We start from the raw sequence: 17,920 nt of genomic DNA, 5'->3' as shown, positions 1-17,920 counted from the left end.
TTCTGTCTAACATCTGTCACACATATTCAATGACCTTACAGTCATTAAACAAACTCACATTTTTTCGTTGTGTCAAAAATATGACAAATTTTGTACAGAAATGTGATGATTCGAAGAAGAAAAGTGTTGCAGAGTCCCATCAAATGCTTGTCGAGGCATATGGTGATCTTGCTCTATCAGAAGCTATATGTAAAACATAATTTCAGAGGTTCAGAGATAATGATTTTGATGTGAGAACTGAAGAACTTGGAAGATCACCAAAAAAGTTTGAAGACGCCGAACTGCAAGCAATATTGGATGAAAATGATACTTTGAGGAAATGGCTTTATTATTAAAAAAAAAACAATTTCAGACTATTTAAAAGTTATGGTAAAGATCCAAAAGTATGTTAAATAAGTTCCTAACGAACTAAATGAAAGACAAATGAAAAACGGAAACAACACTTTCGAAATTTTGCTTCAAAGACACGAAAGAAAATCGGTTTCGTAACGAATTGTCACTGCTGATGAAAAATGGTTTCATTTTTAGAGTCCTAAATGGAGACACAACCATCTACAGTGACTACAAAAATAAATCGATTCGCTAAGAAGGCAATGCTCTATGTTTGATGGGATCAAATCATGAGCTTCTAAAACCTGGTGAAACTGTTAATATTAATCGCTATAAACAACAGATGATTAATTTGAACATTGCATTGATCGAAAAACTACCAGAATGCGTCAGAAGATACGGCAAAATGATTATGTTACACGAAATGCACCTGCACAAAAAGCAAAATTGGTTAATTGGTTCAGGATACAATCAAAGTACTTGGCTGGAAGCTGCTTCGCCACCCGCCTTATTCACCAGACTTGGCTCCTTCCGCTTATTATTTGTTTTTATGGATGGGACACGCATTGGCTAAGCAGCACTTCGATTCCTGCGCAGAAGTCATAAATTGGGTGCCTAATTGGTTTGCTGCAAAAGACCGACATTTCTATTGGCATAGTATCCACAAACAAAAGTGGTCAAAATGTGTGAAAGGCAATGGTCAATACTTTCAATAATTTTTTTTTCACAACAGAAAACGCTAATTTCTTACCATTACACCGACAAGAAGTCTGAAACTAGTACTTACGAAAACTAAATTCTCAACCGACAATTTTTTGAGCTATGATCCATTCGTAAAAAGCTCTCATAAATTTGATGGTGTTTTTAACAGAGCTTGAATCGGCAACTAGATGCCCCAAATTATTCTCCAATCCGCGAAGTGGTACATAAAGGATTTTTTAGTATATCCATGTGGATGGTAAGGCCAATTCAATTACTTCATCTCATTGAGGTTTTTCCAATATGCAATACCACTATGAGCAAAAATAGTAAAACGTTTTTCATAATTTTAAAATTCATAATTTATTCTTCAAAATCTATGTCCTCCCCTTCAAAGTAATCCTCCTTTGCTCCAGTACACTTGTGCCAACATGTTTTCCAACCCTCTAAAAAGTTGCCAAAATCAATTTTCGAAATAGTCTTAAATGCGCAGAGCGATTCACATTTTATGTCTACAATTGACACAAAACGGTTTCTCGGGAGCGGTCGTTTGATGAAACTAGTTAAATCAGGTGAGTATGATGGTTGCGGCACGATATTTATTGAAAATTTGGCGAAAAACTTACGAATAATCAATGCAGTATGTGACGGTGCATTGTCATGGTGTAAAAACCAAGAGATGTCTGCCCATAATTCCAACTTATTTTTACGAATCTTCGCGCTTAACATTCAGGTATTCCTTGCCGACCGTTTGGCCGGACGGAAGTAATGCGGAGTGCACCACACCTCGATAATCAATGCAATCTTTCATGTTGAAACCTTAATTTTTGACCTACTTTGACTTTGTTTTTTTCGGCTTCGGCTTCGACTCACCTTTGCCACGATGATCGGTCGACTGATCGACTATTTCGGGGTCGGAAGCAGGGATCCAAGACACGTCGCCAGTAATAATACGTTTCATGACATCCTGATAGGTGGGAAACATTGTTTCACAGACGACAACGCAACGCTGGTTTTCGTAAAAATTTAGTGATTTTGTAACAGAACGTGCTTTCCCTTATGTTAGAGCCAAATAATATTTCAAAATGATTTTCATCAATCCTTCCGATATTCCAACGATGCCAGTAAGATCTCTGATTGTTAGTTTTCGATACTCAAACACCAGTTCCTGTATTTTATTGACGTGTTAATCATTAGTTGATGTTGATGGCCGTTCTGAACGTGGTTCGTCGTCAACGCATTTTCGAACCTGTTTGAATATTTTGTACTAGTCAAAAACACTTGCTCGCGACAAAAAATTATCACCGAAGTCTTTTTCTAACATTCTGAATGTTTTGACTCCAGAAATTTGATTCCGCACACAAAATTTATTGACATATCTTTGTAGAATAATTTCACTCATCGAATGTACTTTGCGTTATAGAAAGACAAGCTTATACTAAACATTAATGTGACATTTGCCGCAGATGTCCCTGACAGTCAGACCAACTTAGGGAAAAAATTTTTCGACATGTGAAATTTAAATTAAAAAGTCTTACTATTTCTTGCCCATAGTAGTATGTACGGTTTAAGACCAACCAGAAAAGGTAACCAATTATGATGTTTCTTAATATGAACCCTTTTCAATGCTATACATATTTTGGAAGAACTAGGTTAAGTTAGGTTAGGTTAGATGGCTGATCATAGATCGCACGTGGACTAGAAGTAGTCCTTTGTGAAGCCATTAAAAATAAAACTCCCATGTTCGGACTTAAAGATCGGCGAAACGCTTCGTAACCAATACAAATTTGCAAAGGCTCTTAATTTCTACGCCCGCCAGTTCGGTGGGATGTCTGAAGGTATGCTCCCCCAAGTGTCTAAGTCTTGATCTCCCGAAATCGGGGCAGTCAAGAAGGAAGTGCAGGCTAGTTTCTACCGCATCTTCTTTCAAACAGCTTCTGCATGCGGCGTCCGGTAGAATTCCCAGTTTTAAAGCATGAATGCCAATAGGGCTGTGGCCCGTCAAGTGAAAAAGCTTTGACTTCGACTGTATCAAAGCTATAATAGTCTTCTTGGGTACATTTCTTATAGTGTAAATATGCCGAATGATCTTTATATTGAGGAGTTAGTAAGGACACCATACCATCAACTGTGCCAAAACTTCATGATGATGTAATAGGTTGTCAAAAAAGTCTTGCGGTATTTTCGCTAGTTGGCGCTGAAAGCGCGTAGTTCTAGTTTTATTCGTCGCATCGGGTCATGCTATACCTTTTGGAAAGCTCATTTCACGCGCTAACACGTGTTTGATTGATTGTCGTTTCTTTTAAGTCGTTCGTGAGTTATAGCGTCGCAAACATGGAGCAAAATAAAGAGAAAATACGGCATATTTTACAGTACTACTACGATAAAGGCAAAAATGCATCTCAAGCCGCCAATAAAATTTGTGCAGTTTATGGACCCGATACAGTTTCCATTTCCACCGCACAACGATGGTTTCAACGTTTTCGTTCTGGTGTAGAGGTGGTCGAAGATGCGCCACGCTCCGGAAGGCCTGTCATCGAAAATTGCGATAAAATCGCTGAATTGGTCGAAAGAGACCGGCTTAGTAGCCGTATCATCGATCAAGAGCTGGGCATGAGTCATCAAAAACTCATTTCAGTTTCAATAAAAAAAAATCAATAAAAATACCGCAAGACTTTTTGACAATCTACTATTGTTTAATATAAACCTTTTGCATACAAGAACTGGATTTGGATCGATAAGGTTGCATGAAAGCTGCAGCAGTTTGATTGAGAGAATAACGTGCATAAAAATATAGGTCTACAGGTATATACCAGACGACTCTGCTCGTCCCGCTAATCATTTATATAAATCCAATCATAAATTCTAAAGGGCATCCGACGTTTCCTTTTGTGTATTACAAACATCGTTTAAACTTAAGACACCCTGTAGAAAGTGTAAAAGAAATGCTTTTGAAAATTCAATAGTTCCAGTATCCCAAACAAGAGGATAACTGTAAAATTTGTCTAAACTTCCTTAAATACTTGTAGCTATCATATATTTTCCATTAAAAAGTTCAAAGAAAAGTTTCACCAATTTCATGGCTTTCTGCAGAATATTTTTTTAACCTTGACAACAACATATGCAATACAACGGTGGTTACATATTTGTACAAGAAATTATTGAAGAATCCCCTTTGGACTGCATTAATCTGCCGCTTGCTGCATTCACTTGCGGCTACTTTGTAAAGCCAATTCCATTTATATTTCAACTGCCCAAAACTCAGAGCAACCAAATTACTTTCGCTTCTAAAAGCTTACATTTTCCTTGGAAATAAACCAAATTGTGCATGTGTTGTGTGTGTGTGATTGTGTATGTGTGCTGCTGCGCCCACTAGCATGTCTCCTTGGAAACTTTATCTCTTTCGAATCGCTGGCGCACATGCGAAGGACTTCGTCGGCCCTTCACTAAATAATTTCGCCATTTGATCGATTTATTATTGCCAAAGTTCATTCTTTTACTGTTGTTGTTGTTTGTATTTGCTGCTCGATGCGTAAAATTGCCCACAACACTGTTGCCCTATGTTTATCGATGTTTTGTTCGCACTGTCTCTTTGTTTTCTTTGCGTCGCTTTTGACATTCAAATTTATGCAACACTGACAATATTGACAAAGTTTCTCGCCCGCACATGCACACACACACACATACATACACATAAACATCACATCATCAATTGTTCGACATCTTGGTGGGCTGTTTGACTGTCTTTCTTTGTTTTTATGTCGCAATAAAAGTTTCGATGGCATTTTTATACACACAACAGCGCCAGCTAGTGCTGAGCAGAAGCGACGTGGCGTATGAGTAACCTTCTTATGTGGACGCAGTGGTGCGGCAAGCGCTTAGCGGAGTTTTGAGCACTTTTTGTATAAGAGTTTTCAGCTTTTTTACGAGCATCTCAGGTGCAGCCCATACGATTTTGATATCCATTTGGTGAGAAGTTTTGTCGCATGAGTTATTTAAATATTCATCGTATATGCTATATTGGCAACAATAACCGCCTAAATACAAATATGGGTTTACAGTTGTTATATCAAAATTTTAAATGGTTGTAGTTGTTATGAAAGTGTTGTCTTTAATGGCCGAAGGGTTAGGTTTTGGCTAATAAAATATATGTGCAGGGTTACTAAATTCGGCATATCCGACCTCTTGGCAAAAATATGAAACTATTTTTACACATATTCGGACAGGCAAACGTTTTGAAATATATCTTTAACTGATCAGTGTAGAAGCGGAAAGATGAAAATTCTTCTTTACGTTCGATTAATAGAGGTTAAGGATCAATTTCGATCGGTTCGATTCAAAGATTTCTCTAAAAATGTTTTAATGTCGTAAAATTTAAATTTTGAGATTAAGGTGGTCTAGAATTTTCAAAAAATCGATTTTTTTTTTTTGTTTGATAGTTCGAAAGTATAGTCCTTTAAGAATATACTGTAAAATTTTTGGAAGGATATTCACATTATTTTAGCTTCTACAGCCGTTTTAGCAGGTAGCGGGCGGTCGAGGGACTCAATAAATGGATGTTTTGTACGTCATTTATCTCAAAACTGCTTTTTTCGGAGTGCCGTTGATGAAAAAAAACTATCCATCTGAATTACTTGAAATTTTAATATGGTGTTTAAAATATCAGTATCTATCGCTGGGACTACGATCAAATTTTAATTTTAAGAACTTCGATTTTTTTCGATCTAAAACTGGTCCAAAAATAGCTGTTTTCAGAATCTGAACTTCAAAAGCGCGAAATTTTCTTAATTTTTTTTTTTTTGTAGTCCCAGCGATAGCTGCACTCCTACTGATTAATAATTTATTTGGTTTTTATGTTTCAGATGTTCTGAAGAGTCAAAATCAACAACGGCACCGGGAGTCATTTTTTAAGATAGCTTTTTTTGGACGCCATTTTTAATATTGTTAAAAAATTTTTTTATTTAACAAAAAAATATTTTTGTACTTTTCATAAGTGTATAAATAAACTGTAAAAATTTTAAATCGATTGCTCTTTTTTTAAACCTTAAAAAAAAATTCAGAAAACACCCTTAATTTGAGGGTTCTAGACCACCGAGACCCCTTAAGAGAATCAAGTAGAAGAGGAGGAAGGAGCGGTTCCAAAGTATCAAAAAGTGATGGAAGAAACGTATCATGGTTAATGGTTTCGTTACATGCTGGCAGATTACTGCTGATCCCTAAAAAGAGAGTGTTCGCCGGAGAATCATAAAAAAAATTCTTAAAAAAAGTTTCAGGAAATATACATTTTTTTTTTTTACATTTTACTCTCTAAATTCTTTAACTACTAATAAATGGCACAAAACAAACCACGCCTTTCGCACAATATTGCAAGTATTTTTCGGTCAATATTAATCTCAGGAATTAATTTTCTATTTTAAGTGTGCTCTGCCGAGACCACATCCAAAAAGGGAGACCACACAATCTGCGCCAACTATCGTGGGATAAGCCTCCTCAACATCGCATATAAGGTTCTATCGAGCGTATTGTGTGAAAGATTAAGGCCCACCGTCAACAAACTGATTGGACCTTATCAGTGTGGCTTTAGACCTGGCAAATCAACAACCGACCAGATATTCACTATGCGCCAAATCTTAGAAAAGACCCGTGAAAGGAGAATCGACACACACCACCTCTTCGTCAATTTCAAAGTTGCTTTCGATAGCATGAAAAGGAGCTGCCTTTTCTGAATTTGGTATCCCCGCAAAACTATAGCGGCTGTGTAAACTGACGTTAAGCAACACTTAAAGCTCCGTCTGGATGCTTGCCGAGACGTTCGATACCAAACGTGGTTTCAGACAAGGCGACTCTATATCAGGGGACATCTTCAACCTACTGCTGAAAAAAAAATTCAAGCCGCAGAACTAAAAGGGAAAGTACTACCTTCTATAAGAGCGTACAGCAGTTGAATTCATTACTATAATTGGAAACAATATTTGTTGAAAATAAAAATAATTTCGTTCACCCACACTTTTCGGTTTTAAGTTTGTGATTTTTTTTGTTTTGACCTTAGTGCAAACATTTTTTTTACAAGCAATAATAAATATGTTTTATAAATTTACTTTTATTAATTACTTGTCATGGTAGAATCATGTAAGTGGAGACTCACCTTTTTCATGAACGTCATTACATTGGTGGGCAACATTTTGTTGACTTATCGCTCTCTCTCAGTAAAAGGTGAAATTTCGGTTATAATTAACGGTTTTTCGTTTCTCACTTCGCTGCGCGGCTAATAATGAGCGTTTTTTCAACCGCCTAACGGCCAAAAAATTCCGGTTTATATTTTTATTTCTTTCTCGCAGCCAATTTACTGTTACTTTTGATAATGGATGGCTTTTTTGTATTATTTATGCCACACTCCGCGCCATTTTGTTGCGCGCGAATGCACAAATTTTTAATTATTTTAATGGCAAAGCGAAGTGTTTGCCTTTGAGTGCGGCTATCTGTGTGTGTGTGTGTAGGTGTGCCGTATGATAACTGAGTTTTCTGAGTTTTGAGAATTAAGTTTATTTGACTATATTTTGCTCGCGTTTGCTTCGAATACACTGTGAGAAATGAGGTCACTCAGCTGCAAGGCTGCAAGTCTAATGGCTGCTGTTTACATAAATGCAACAAAAACAACAATGGGGTGCGCAACACGTTTCGTTTTTTGGTAGCAACGGTGTAAGCGTGTCAGGTAACGGTATTCAATGCTGCTCTTCGATGCGCTGTCTGCGAAAAATATTTTTCTTTAAATTTTTCGGTTTGTGATTTCTTTCGCAGCAACAAAATATTATTTTTCAAGCTTTGAAACGCTAGTAGCCAGCTTTTTCAATGCTCTCCTGTATTTTACAGTAAAATAAGTGGGTTGCAACTGTAATAACGGTGCTTTTGCGCACGCTGCTACATCCGCTGGGCCGTATTCCGGTCCACCGCCAGCAGCTGACAGTATAATTGGCGTTGTTGTTGCTATTGTTTTTGTTGTCGTTTGATGCAGTGTCGCATGAAGCAAAAATTTATATCGCTTTGTATGCGCGCGGTTCGGGCAACGCCGTGTAATTTCGCTGGTTTCACCGGTTACAAGTGCGCCACACTAACACATGCATGCAACACGCATTTACTGTTGCGCGTCATTATTTTCTTTACGGTTATTATCGTTGGCGGAGCGCGTTTTATTTGCTTTGCCACTGTTTGTTGCTTTATTTTCGCGCTGCCTTCAACCGAAATTTACATTTGCTGCTTTTTCATTATTTCCATAGCATACTTTCCGGCGCTGGCGTGGCGTTTTAACAACGTGCCACACAGTTTCGGTTAGTTTTTGTTGTAGTACAGTTGCCTGCTTAAACGCGTGACTGATTTGCTCAATGCATTCGTTTTCTCAACTACCTCGCTTCCTGGCCAAATTCCGCTTGCTTTCTTCGCCGCTTTTATTCTCACTTTTATTTTGCTTTTACTGGTACTTTTCAGGTGCAGCTTGACTCGCTGCCGTCTCGTGACATTGTTGATGTACGCTTTCTGCCCATTTGCATTTGAATGCAGTCAGCATTTTTCTGAAATTCCGTGTAACGGTGAATTAAAACTTTTCGAATGAAATTCGCGGACCGACGAGCTGCTGGTTGAAGTTGAGGTTTTTATGCTTTACCGTGTAATTTCATAATTTTTTTGTTCCTTAAGTCGCATTTGCGCCATAATTCTGGAAGAAAGCAAGAAAATAAATATTTGTGAGATTAATAAAAAATTTGAATACTCGTTGTTTATTCAAATACTCGTTTTCTTAATGAAAAGTTATATCTAGAAATTCTTTCCTTATACTAAAGCTGTCAGTAGTTATAATTCACGTCGAGAAGGGAGAGTGAAGGTGGTTTTCGTTTGCTTCAAATGCTCTCACAACCATACTTATCAAATGAATTTTTTTGTATGATGAAAAGCAAGTGTAGCAATTAAGCTGAAGTAATGATAATAGCATTAGTTTCTCTTTAACACTAATCACCCACCCAACAAACCAACCCATCAGCGAGCAAAGTCCTTTTGTTAATAAATTTCTTTTTTTTTTTGTTTAAAAGCTCTATTCGGGATTGGCTCACTATAGACGCAATCATAGTTCACTCAAGTTGCTGTTGCATGCCCTAATATACCCTTTAATTAGTCGGACCTACTATGAGTTGGAGTTATAAAGGGAAAGCCGCAATTATGGCTGTGCAAGAGCATAAGTATAGACAAAGAGTGAATACTTAAGTTAAAGGCAATTTTACTTTTTTTCACATGCTTATAATTTATATGTATGTGTGAGAGCATTGAAAGTAAAGGCTAATTCGATTCGTAGCCTATGTGTAACTTAAGTGGTTATAGCCACTAGTGAATTTCAAAGATTTATTGTTTTTTGCATATGACTCGGCAATTGAAAAGTAACCGCCCAACCATAGTAAAATATAATTTTTTGGCAAAACTCGATTTTTTATTCAACATAATTCTTTTACAGATTTGAGAACAAAAAAATAGTCGCTGGTGGCCAGATCTGAAGAATAAGACCAGTGCATGGTTTTTGCAGTGCATTGCCTTGGTGAAATAGCACTTTCTTCTCTTCAAATGTGGCAGTGTCTGCCGATTTGGTCTTCCAAGAGGTCCAACAACGCTATGTTATAATCGCTGGTAATCCTCTGTTGGTGCTGTTGTTCCTTCCATTTTCAAGATAGTCAATAAAAATTATTCCATGCCATAACCCTAACAGCCGATAGTTGCATTTATCCACACTGTGAAGCGGGTTCAGCGTGTACAGCCCACTTGGGTAACTGTCGATTAGGTTAGATGGCTGATCTAGAGAGATCGCAGGTGGCCTGCTATATGTAGTCCTTTGTGAAACCGTTGATAAGAAGAACTCCTGTTTTCGCTTAGTAGGGAATACAAGTTTGTACAGGCGTTTAATTTCCATTCCCGTCAGGCTCGATGATAAGTCTGAAGTTATGTGCTCCCAAGTATTTAAGTATTGACCTTCCGAACGCAGGACAGTTAAGAAGGAAGTGTTAAGTTGTTTCCACCTCCTCTTTTATCACACAGCTTCTGCAAATGGCGTCTGGTAAGATTCCCAGCAGGCAGTGGGCAGTTAAAAGCCCCACACCTAGGGTGAGGCTAGCCTTACTGAGAGCAAAGAGATCAGTAGATCTCTTGCGATCGATCTTGGGTGATAGCGCATGTACCGATGGTGGCCCAGCACGGTCCAAGCTTCCGCGAAGCCTGAAGTCCCGGGTTTTTATCTAGTAATAGAACAAAAGGGGACACGGGAGCACCTTCCCACTACCATTATACTGCTAGCGGTTTAGGGTGCCTTTCCTTCCTGGCTCATCAGCTTTACAATTTCTTTCGATTCGTGGCCTCGCACCCTTACCAGTCTTATCACAAAGAGACTCTATGCTATTGATAGCGAGGTTAGGCGCTACTTGAATAACTCTGAATAATAAGTTCAAGGCTTGTATCGTCGCTCTGATGTCTGAGTTGATGGACACCTCTCTGAAGGAGGCTGCACTCTGGAGCAGTAAAGCTACTGCTATCCTAAAGACTGCAACCTTGGTTTGAAAGACACTGCAATCATTAGGTAAAGAAAGTGTACAAGTTTCTCAGTTTTTTTATTCGACCAATATCTTCACATAATTTTGGTAGAATTATAGTGAAAATATGGTGACTACGATGATAAACAATACTTTGAATCGGAATCTGGGAAAATCCGTTCGAATTGTGTTAATAAAATCAAAAACCCCGTCAAGTTAGTCTTAGATTTAAAAAATAACCTTCGTATATAATTGGGCCACGCTAATACACATTTCAAATTTTTTTTAATATACCCTTGCATATGTATGTGCGTATAGGGATGCTAGCATACGACCAGCATGAGAATGAGTGAACATAAGAATGACAAACTAACTGTTTAACAACCACAACAACAAATATGCTTATCACAAATCGATTTACAACGCTTATTTGCTCTCCTTGCAACACACACTGTACGACACGCATGCAACATTGGTTAAATTGCTTTAGTATATATGGTGGCTATGCATGTGTGTGCCTATATATACATATATACATAACCAAATATATATATAGCCATATATGTATATGTGTGTGTGTGCTTGCGTGGCTGTGGACCACAAGCATTTGTTTGCATAAAGCTTGAGCGCAGAATATTTTCAGCTGACCATAATCAAATCGAATGCTAACGGTATTTATCGTTGACTCCCATTTGTGAAAGCCTTGCCACACAAGCTGATATGAACTCAATATTTCGAGCAAACTTTCTCAGAAAACGCAAATTTCTACAAATATCAGCAGAATCTTTGAAATGCGATGCATTCAAGCGGTCAAATATCCGTTCAATTGCTATTTGGCGCAGCTCATGTGATGATTTCTCCAGAGATGCTGACCGCCAAGCGAGTGCATGAACTTGCCATATTTAAATATGTGTGTGAGTGTGTGTTTGGATATCAAGATAGCTGATAATCTGCATAAATGTATGCGTATTGGCGCACACATACACATAAAGAAAGAAGAGGCAGAGATATGCATGTAAACAAATCGCCGCACGCCTCCCAGACATGTGGCTCGGCGAAATACAAGGAGTCATTGTAGAGCTCTGAAATTTTGCACAGGTTATTTTTGAGCCAATTCCAGTTAAAAAAAAAAATTAAGAAAATTCGCCCACTTTTACGCCCACCTGTCATACAGTCGAAATTTGTAAAATGCCGTATTGTCCGTAATACTTTAGGTATAACTTTCAATTTTGGTATACTTGAATGTTATATAGTTACAAACATTATTTGAAATTTTGGCCCACTTTTAACCCCATCACCCATACTACCTCAACATAAAAAGTGATATTTTCTAAAATATATTAAATACAACCTTCTCTATATTACTGTAATTTATATCATTTAAATTGTTTCATGCAAAAATTACAATAACACGCTCACTAATACGCCCACCTCCCATTGAAATGCAATAAAATAAAACAATATTTTTTTTTCATTCAATCAATTTTTTAACATCACCATGGTATTCTAATTTTTTGCATTCTAAATGAATTAATATGATCTGATTATATTTGCAAATAGTGCATTACATCTTCATTCGTAGAAAAACGTGAATACGTTCAATGGAATAGCCTACAGTTTCTATACTCCTTATTGTGCTTCTTGCGCTTCTTCGGATAACATTGCTGTATAGTACACAAAATGTACATATGTTTGAGCAAAACAAAAACTGGTTTGGCTTGATGGAAAAAATGCCCAAAAAACCAACAACAACCAAAAATTATGCCAATAGATGCTTATGAGCTTTGGACAACAAAAATAATTATAATGCAAGAGACTATTTTCTATTTTCCTGCCAGGCGACAAGCGGCACTACAATATAACAATTAAACTAACCACATTAGGAAGTGATCATAACACAACTTAGATAAGAACAATGTCTTGCATTATCAATTTAAATTAAAAATTATGCAACTATCTAACGCAAAGTCAATGACCTTCAACAAAATTATCTATCAAATTAATGTGTAAACAAGAATATTTTTATTAAAACATAAATGATCTTTGCATAATTCTGTGTAATTTATTACTATTCTCTTATAAGAGAATAGAAAACAATTAAAAAAAGGATGCTATTCACATACGTATAGCGACAGAATGTGCGCGTTACGTACTTTTTGTAGTTTTTGTATGTTTGTATATGTCCTCTACTTTAAGTTAAAGGTGAGATTTCAAACTTTCATTTGGTATAAGTCTGCACCTAAATGCTCTATATTTCCTAGGCCATTGAAAATGCAAAATATTCAATTTTTGTGTGTTCTTAAGAAAAAAAAGAATTTATTTTTTCATTTACTCATTCTACAATAACTAAATTAAGATGAAATGCATTTATTATGTATTTTTATTTTAATAAGCTTTTGATTATACATATTGAACTAACATATTTCAAGCGCGTTGGCATACCTCAACTTTGACTTGCTCTAGACCAAAAAGTAATGAAGTTATGAGGCTGAAATTTCAGGAAATTGTTACTCATAAATACACATTGTGAAAATTTCATAATTGGACGACACGTCAAAAACCATTTTTTGCCGCGGTTACTATTGGGCTGTCTCACTGTGCGACGCCCGCGCAATCAACGAAAGGATGCCAGATGTTTGTATATACAAGTGTATAATATGTAATGTATATACATATGTATGTATATGTGTGAATATATATTCGAGTATGTGTTTGATTTCATTCAGCGTCCAACGCTTCTATCTCGCCTTGCCTGTCATCTCAAGTGTGAATGCAAAGATTAAAGCGAATCGAATAAATTGAGTGCGTAAGTGAATGAATGAAACTTTAGCCAAGCGAGTGTGAGTGTGTGTGTGTATGAAAGAAAAAAGTTTATTCATACAACTTTTCACAGTTGAACGATTGAAGCATGTGATTGAGCGCACACACACACACATACACTCACAATGTGCCACTAGTTGTCCGTCGGTGAGTGTAATCGACAGTTTAGTTGCCGGCTTTGAATTGCAACTATTTGCCAACACAAATGCATATCTATTTTTATGCATGCATGCATGCAAGTGTGTGTGTGTTTGTAATTGCTTCTGCACACACTTATTTGTGCCTCGTCGTGCACTTTTGGACTCTGTTTACACGCTGCAAATGAATGTAAAATATTTACTTAAATCAAAGCGTTATTCTATTTGCGGCCAAGTGGAGTGGCTGTGCTTTGCTTTAAGCATATTTTCACATTTTTGCACTCGCACACACTCACACATAAACAAACATACTTAAGCCGTTGCTTTGGTTCGTTAGCTGTGCCAGTCGCATGTTGCCAAAACGCCTCGGACCACAGTGAGATATTACAAAGGAATTCAATTAGTCGGAATGCAAATACTCTCAGCTTTACTTAATCGATTTGTAGTCTTAGTTGCAGTTACACAAATAACAAAAAAAATCACAAAAAAAACCAAAAGAAATTCTTCGAAATTTTCTCGGGTTTTTATATGGAATTGATAACAGCAAACATTTTAATTTGCCGGTGGCGGTGAAGAATGCAAGCAAGTGAAGGGTAATGAGTGTGAAAGTAAGAAAACGCTTTAATTTCGGTTGCACCAAGGCTAGAATACCCTTCACAAGTAAAAAAGTACGAGGACTTGCAAATGATCGTTTATTTTATATAAAAGTTATATGCTATAGCCACCCGTTCTGAACAAGTTCTTCGATTATTATAGCGTTGCTTTAAAGTATATTCTCTATCGAATTTATATCTCGTTAAATAAAAAGTGTTCTATAAACTCGGAATCGGTTTTGATCGATCATTTACTATGGGAGCTAAATACTTTAGTACTAAGATTAGATTTCTTATACATAATATTATATAATATCATTGATTTGGGCAATAATACATACCAAGTTCTATTAGGATATCTCGTCAAATAGAAAAGGTTTTCAAAGAAAGACTTGAAATTGTTGACATAAACAATTTCTTCGGATATTTCTCCATTGTCTTAGCTAAAAATACATGCCAAATTTCTTGATAGTATCCCGTCAAATAAAAATTCGTTCAGTTTGCATATCTCACTGTTACATTGTGACAAAAAGGTACCCAAAAATTTTAAATAAAACGCAAAATATTTATTTATTCCATATTATTTACTTCGTCGCCTACAAAGTCATCCCCAGCAGATGTAATACACTTCTGTCAACGGTTTTCTAGCCCTCAAAACTTTTCCATAAGTTCCTGCACCGATTTTTGTTTTATCTCTTTGAATGACGGAAAATTGTTGACTCCTCATTGATTGTCCAATCGTTTTGTCCTCTACTCCGATATTTATTGACTTGTTTGCCTGTAAAACGCATAAACTCATGCCTCATTTGCAGTTATGAGGATGCTCTCTATGAATGTGGAATCGGAATTCGCACGATCAAACATGCCCAAAGAGACCTCTTTACGTATGGAACTCTATTTGAAAGAACTCAGCTTTATCGAGACGAGTCGAGCACGAACGCGTTTCATACCCAAAATATCTACCAAAATCATTCGAACGGACTCGCAAGAGATATCAAGCTCTCTTGACATCTCTCTAACACTTGCCTGGCGATTTTCAAGCACCATATCCTTATCCTTTTTTAATATTAGGTGGTCGAAAAAGCCTTTTCGTATTTCCAATCAAATTTTAACTTATATATGTACCATTTCGGTCGACAACTTTTTGCCATTTTTCCGCTAGAGACATTATACAATCAGTGTAACACTTTCATCAGTGTAAATCGAAATTTCGAAATTTCCAGAACCGAAGCGAGCGAACCATTGTTGTGGTACACGAACTGATGTTCACAAATTCAGTTTCACAAACTTCATTGGTGGCTTACGTGGCATTCTTTCCTTTATTATAAAAAAAATTATATAGCGAATTTCTCCATTATTTTCACTCATTTTTGAACAGCTGTATTTGAAGGTTTATACCCCTCGTTAGCTTTTGTTTTTGATAAAACTTAATCAACGTAAGTCGTTTCAAACATTCGCAACGATTCCGCATACAAAATTTGGTTAGAGATACAAGATTTGAGGCAAATTCTTTGTTCGATGTTTCTATCCATGCAAAAATCGCAACTACTACTGAGGTGCACTGACTTAGGGGGGGAGATACTTTTAGAATTTCACTGTTATCAGTAAAATACGCTCTCTAATTTTCATTAAGATAACTCACAAGTTGGCTGATATACAAGGTCTGTCGCAAAAGAAACAGAACTTTTTAAATATAACTGTTTCTGGTGGCGCCAGCTGTTGGTGTGTATATGAAATAAAAAGTTTGATCTCTTGTTGACATTTCGAAAAATTTTTAAGACAATTGGATAACTACAATCGATGTTATCGATCAAAAAGTGACAGCAGCTTTTGGTCATCGGTCGTAAAATGCATTTTGAACAAAGAGCAAATACTAAATTTTGTTTTAAACTTGGGAAAACGTTTACTGAAACATTTCAAATGATGAAAGAGTTTATGGTGATCAGTGCCTATCCCGTAGTGATGTGTATGAGTGGTTTAAGCGATTCCAAGAAGGTCGTGAGGACCTCTGTGACGATCAGAAGTCGGTCGTCTTCAGAAGTCAAAAATAAAGACAATGCGGATTTGTTTTTACGATTCCGAGGGTATTGTGCACCGAGAGTTCGTCCCACCTGGCCAAACGAATAATGCTGTGTTTTACCTTGGTGTTATGAAGCGTCTTTTGTCACGCATTCGTCATGCTCGACCACAATACCGTGAGGCAGGGTCCTGGCGCCTGTTGCACGATAATGCGCCGTGTCATCGGTCGACGCTTGTCACTGATTTTTTCACAAAAAAGTCCATATTAACCATTAATCACTGACCCTACTCACCTGATCTGGCACCCTGTGATTTTTACCTATTTGGAAAACTTTATTTGCCCATGAAAGGACACAGGTTTCAGGACATTTCAGCTATCCAAAAGGCGACGAGCGATATTCTCAAGAGCATTCCGAAAAATGACCTTAAACACTCATTTGAAATGCTAATTGACCGGGCTAAACGCTGTTTCGAAGCACAAGGAAACTACCTTGAATAAAAAATATAACTTTTGAAAAATATTAATTTTTTGTTGTTTTTTTTTAAACAGTTCTGTTTCTTTTGCGACAGACCTTGTATGCGGTATAAAGGCAGTTCGAAAACAATTGTGTAGGTATATGGGAGCTAAGAGAAGTAAGTATTGACCCGGTTGAACACATTTTTGATACAGACGTATTGTCATCAGGAAAGTATTCTCTCTGAATTTCATATATACAAATATGTATCTCAAACATTGACCGACATTTTCTGGCAAAATTCAACTTTACATAGATACAGGGGCTCGCATATTCGATACTTAGGAGCTGGAACAGTTTCAGGTCGATTTGTGATATTTTTTGACTTATGGTGGCATACTTTAAAAGTACTGGTGTGGCGGGTAGTCCGATTTCCACACTGTGAGAAACTAATGTTGAAGTAATCTCATGCACTGAATTTGGTTGAAATCGGTCGAGCGGATCTTGCGATATGTGATTTCATCTAAATGAAAACGGTGGTGAATGCAATAGGGTGGCCCAATTTTGACCCAGACTCCAATAAAGCTGTCAAATGCCATTTCATTGTAAAATTTAATGTCTCTGGTGATTTTAGTTACTGTTTTATTGTGCTTTTAGTAGTTCTTAACAGTATCGTTATATATAAGGATGCATGTATTAATAGGTACATAAATAGACTGTTAAGAAATCGCAGCAAATGGCCTTTCATGTTTTCAGCAAACATTTTTTTCTTAACATCACATATGAAGTCAATATATCAGAGTAACCCTAATGGTAGCAAAAATGCAAATTTTTAGCAATATTGTTTTCAAGTGTATATATAGTATTAGGGTGATTTTTTTTTTATTGAACTATTAATTTTTTTCAGTCCCGTCACGAAATTTCCTTGGAAATACCCCTAAAAAAAAATTCCCTGACAATTTTAGCTCTTAATATTAACATTAAGAAATGTAAAAATTTTCCATAGAAAATACACTGCAATCGTGAGTTTTTATCTTTAAACTCCTACAGATCAGAGGTATTTTATGGCATCGCTTTGACTTTAGACGCATATTTCTCAGATTTTTCACTCTACAAAAGTGCCCAGTGCAACAAAGTCGTAACTCACACCGGCGAGGTAGTACGGGGCTCTAAACCTGATTTTTCTATGAAATTCGCATTTTTTTGAATTTATCTCGTAAATGACAGGAGCTATAGAAAAAATTTGAATGACAAATTTGTAGGAAATTTTATTTGCTATAAAAAGGTTCGAGGTCAAAATAGCTATCAAT

General features: G+C 36.7%; 1 protein-coding gene across 6 annotated transcripts in view; it reads right to left on the bottom strand.

The window, feature by feature from the left end:
* The window catches only part of LOC126762568 (regulating synaptic membrane exocytosis protein 2), a 421,139-nt gene that overhangs the window by 197,057 nt on the left and 206,162 nt on the right, over positions 1-17,920 (bottom strand). For all 6 annotated transcript variants that reach the window (XR_007667481.1, XM_050479418.1, XM_050479416.1 and 3 more), the window contains one exon: positions 7,175-8,737. Coding sequence is in view for 5 of the 6 variants with exons in the window: in XM_050479418.1 (XP_050335375.1) it covers positions 7,175-7,210 (36 nt within the window). In the remaining variant the exon portion in view is untranslated. The remainder of the gene's footprint in view (positions 1-7,174; positions 8,738-17,920) is intronic.

This window comes from Bactrocera neohumeralis, chromosome 6 (assembly GCF_024586455.1).
Source record: "Bactrocera neohumeralis isolate Rockhampton chromosome 6, APGP_CSIRO_Bneo_wtdbg2-racon-allhic-juicebox.fasta_v2, whole genome shotgun sequence".
NCBI lineage: Eukaryota > Metazoa > Arthropoda > Insecta > Diptera > Tephritidae > Bactrocera > Bactrocera neohumeralis.
Note: the sequence above shows the minus strand (reverse complement) of the source record. Positions and strands in the feature narration are given on the sequence as shown.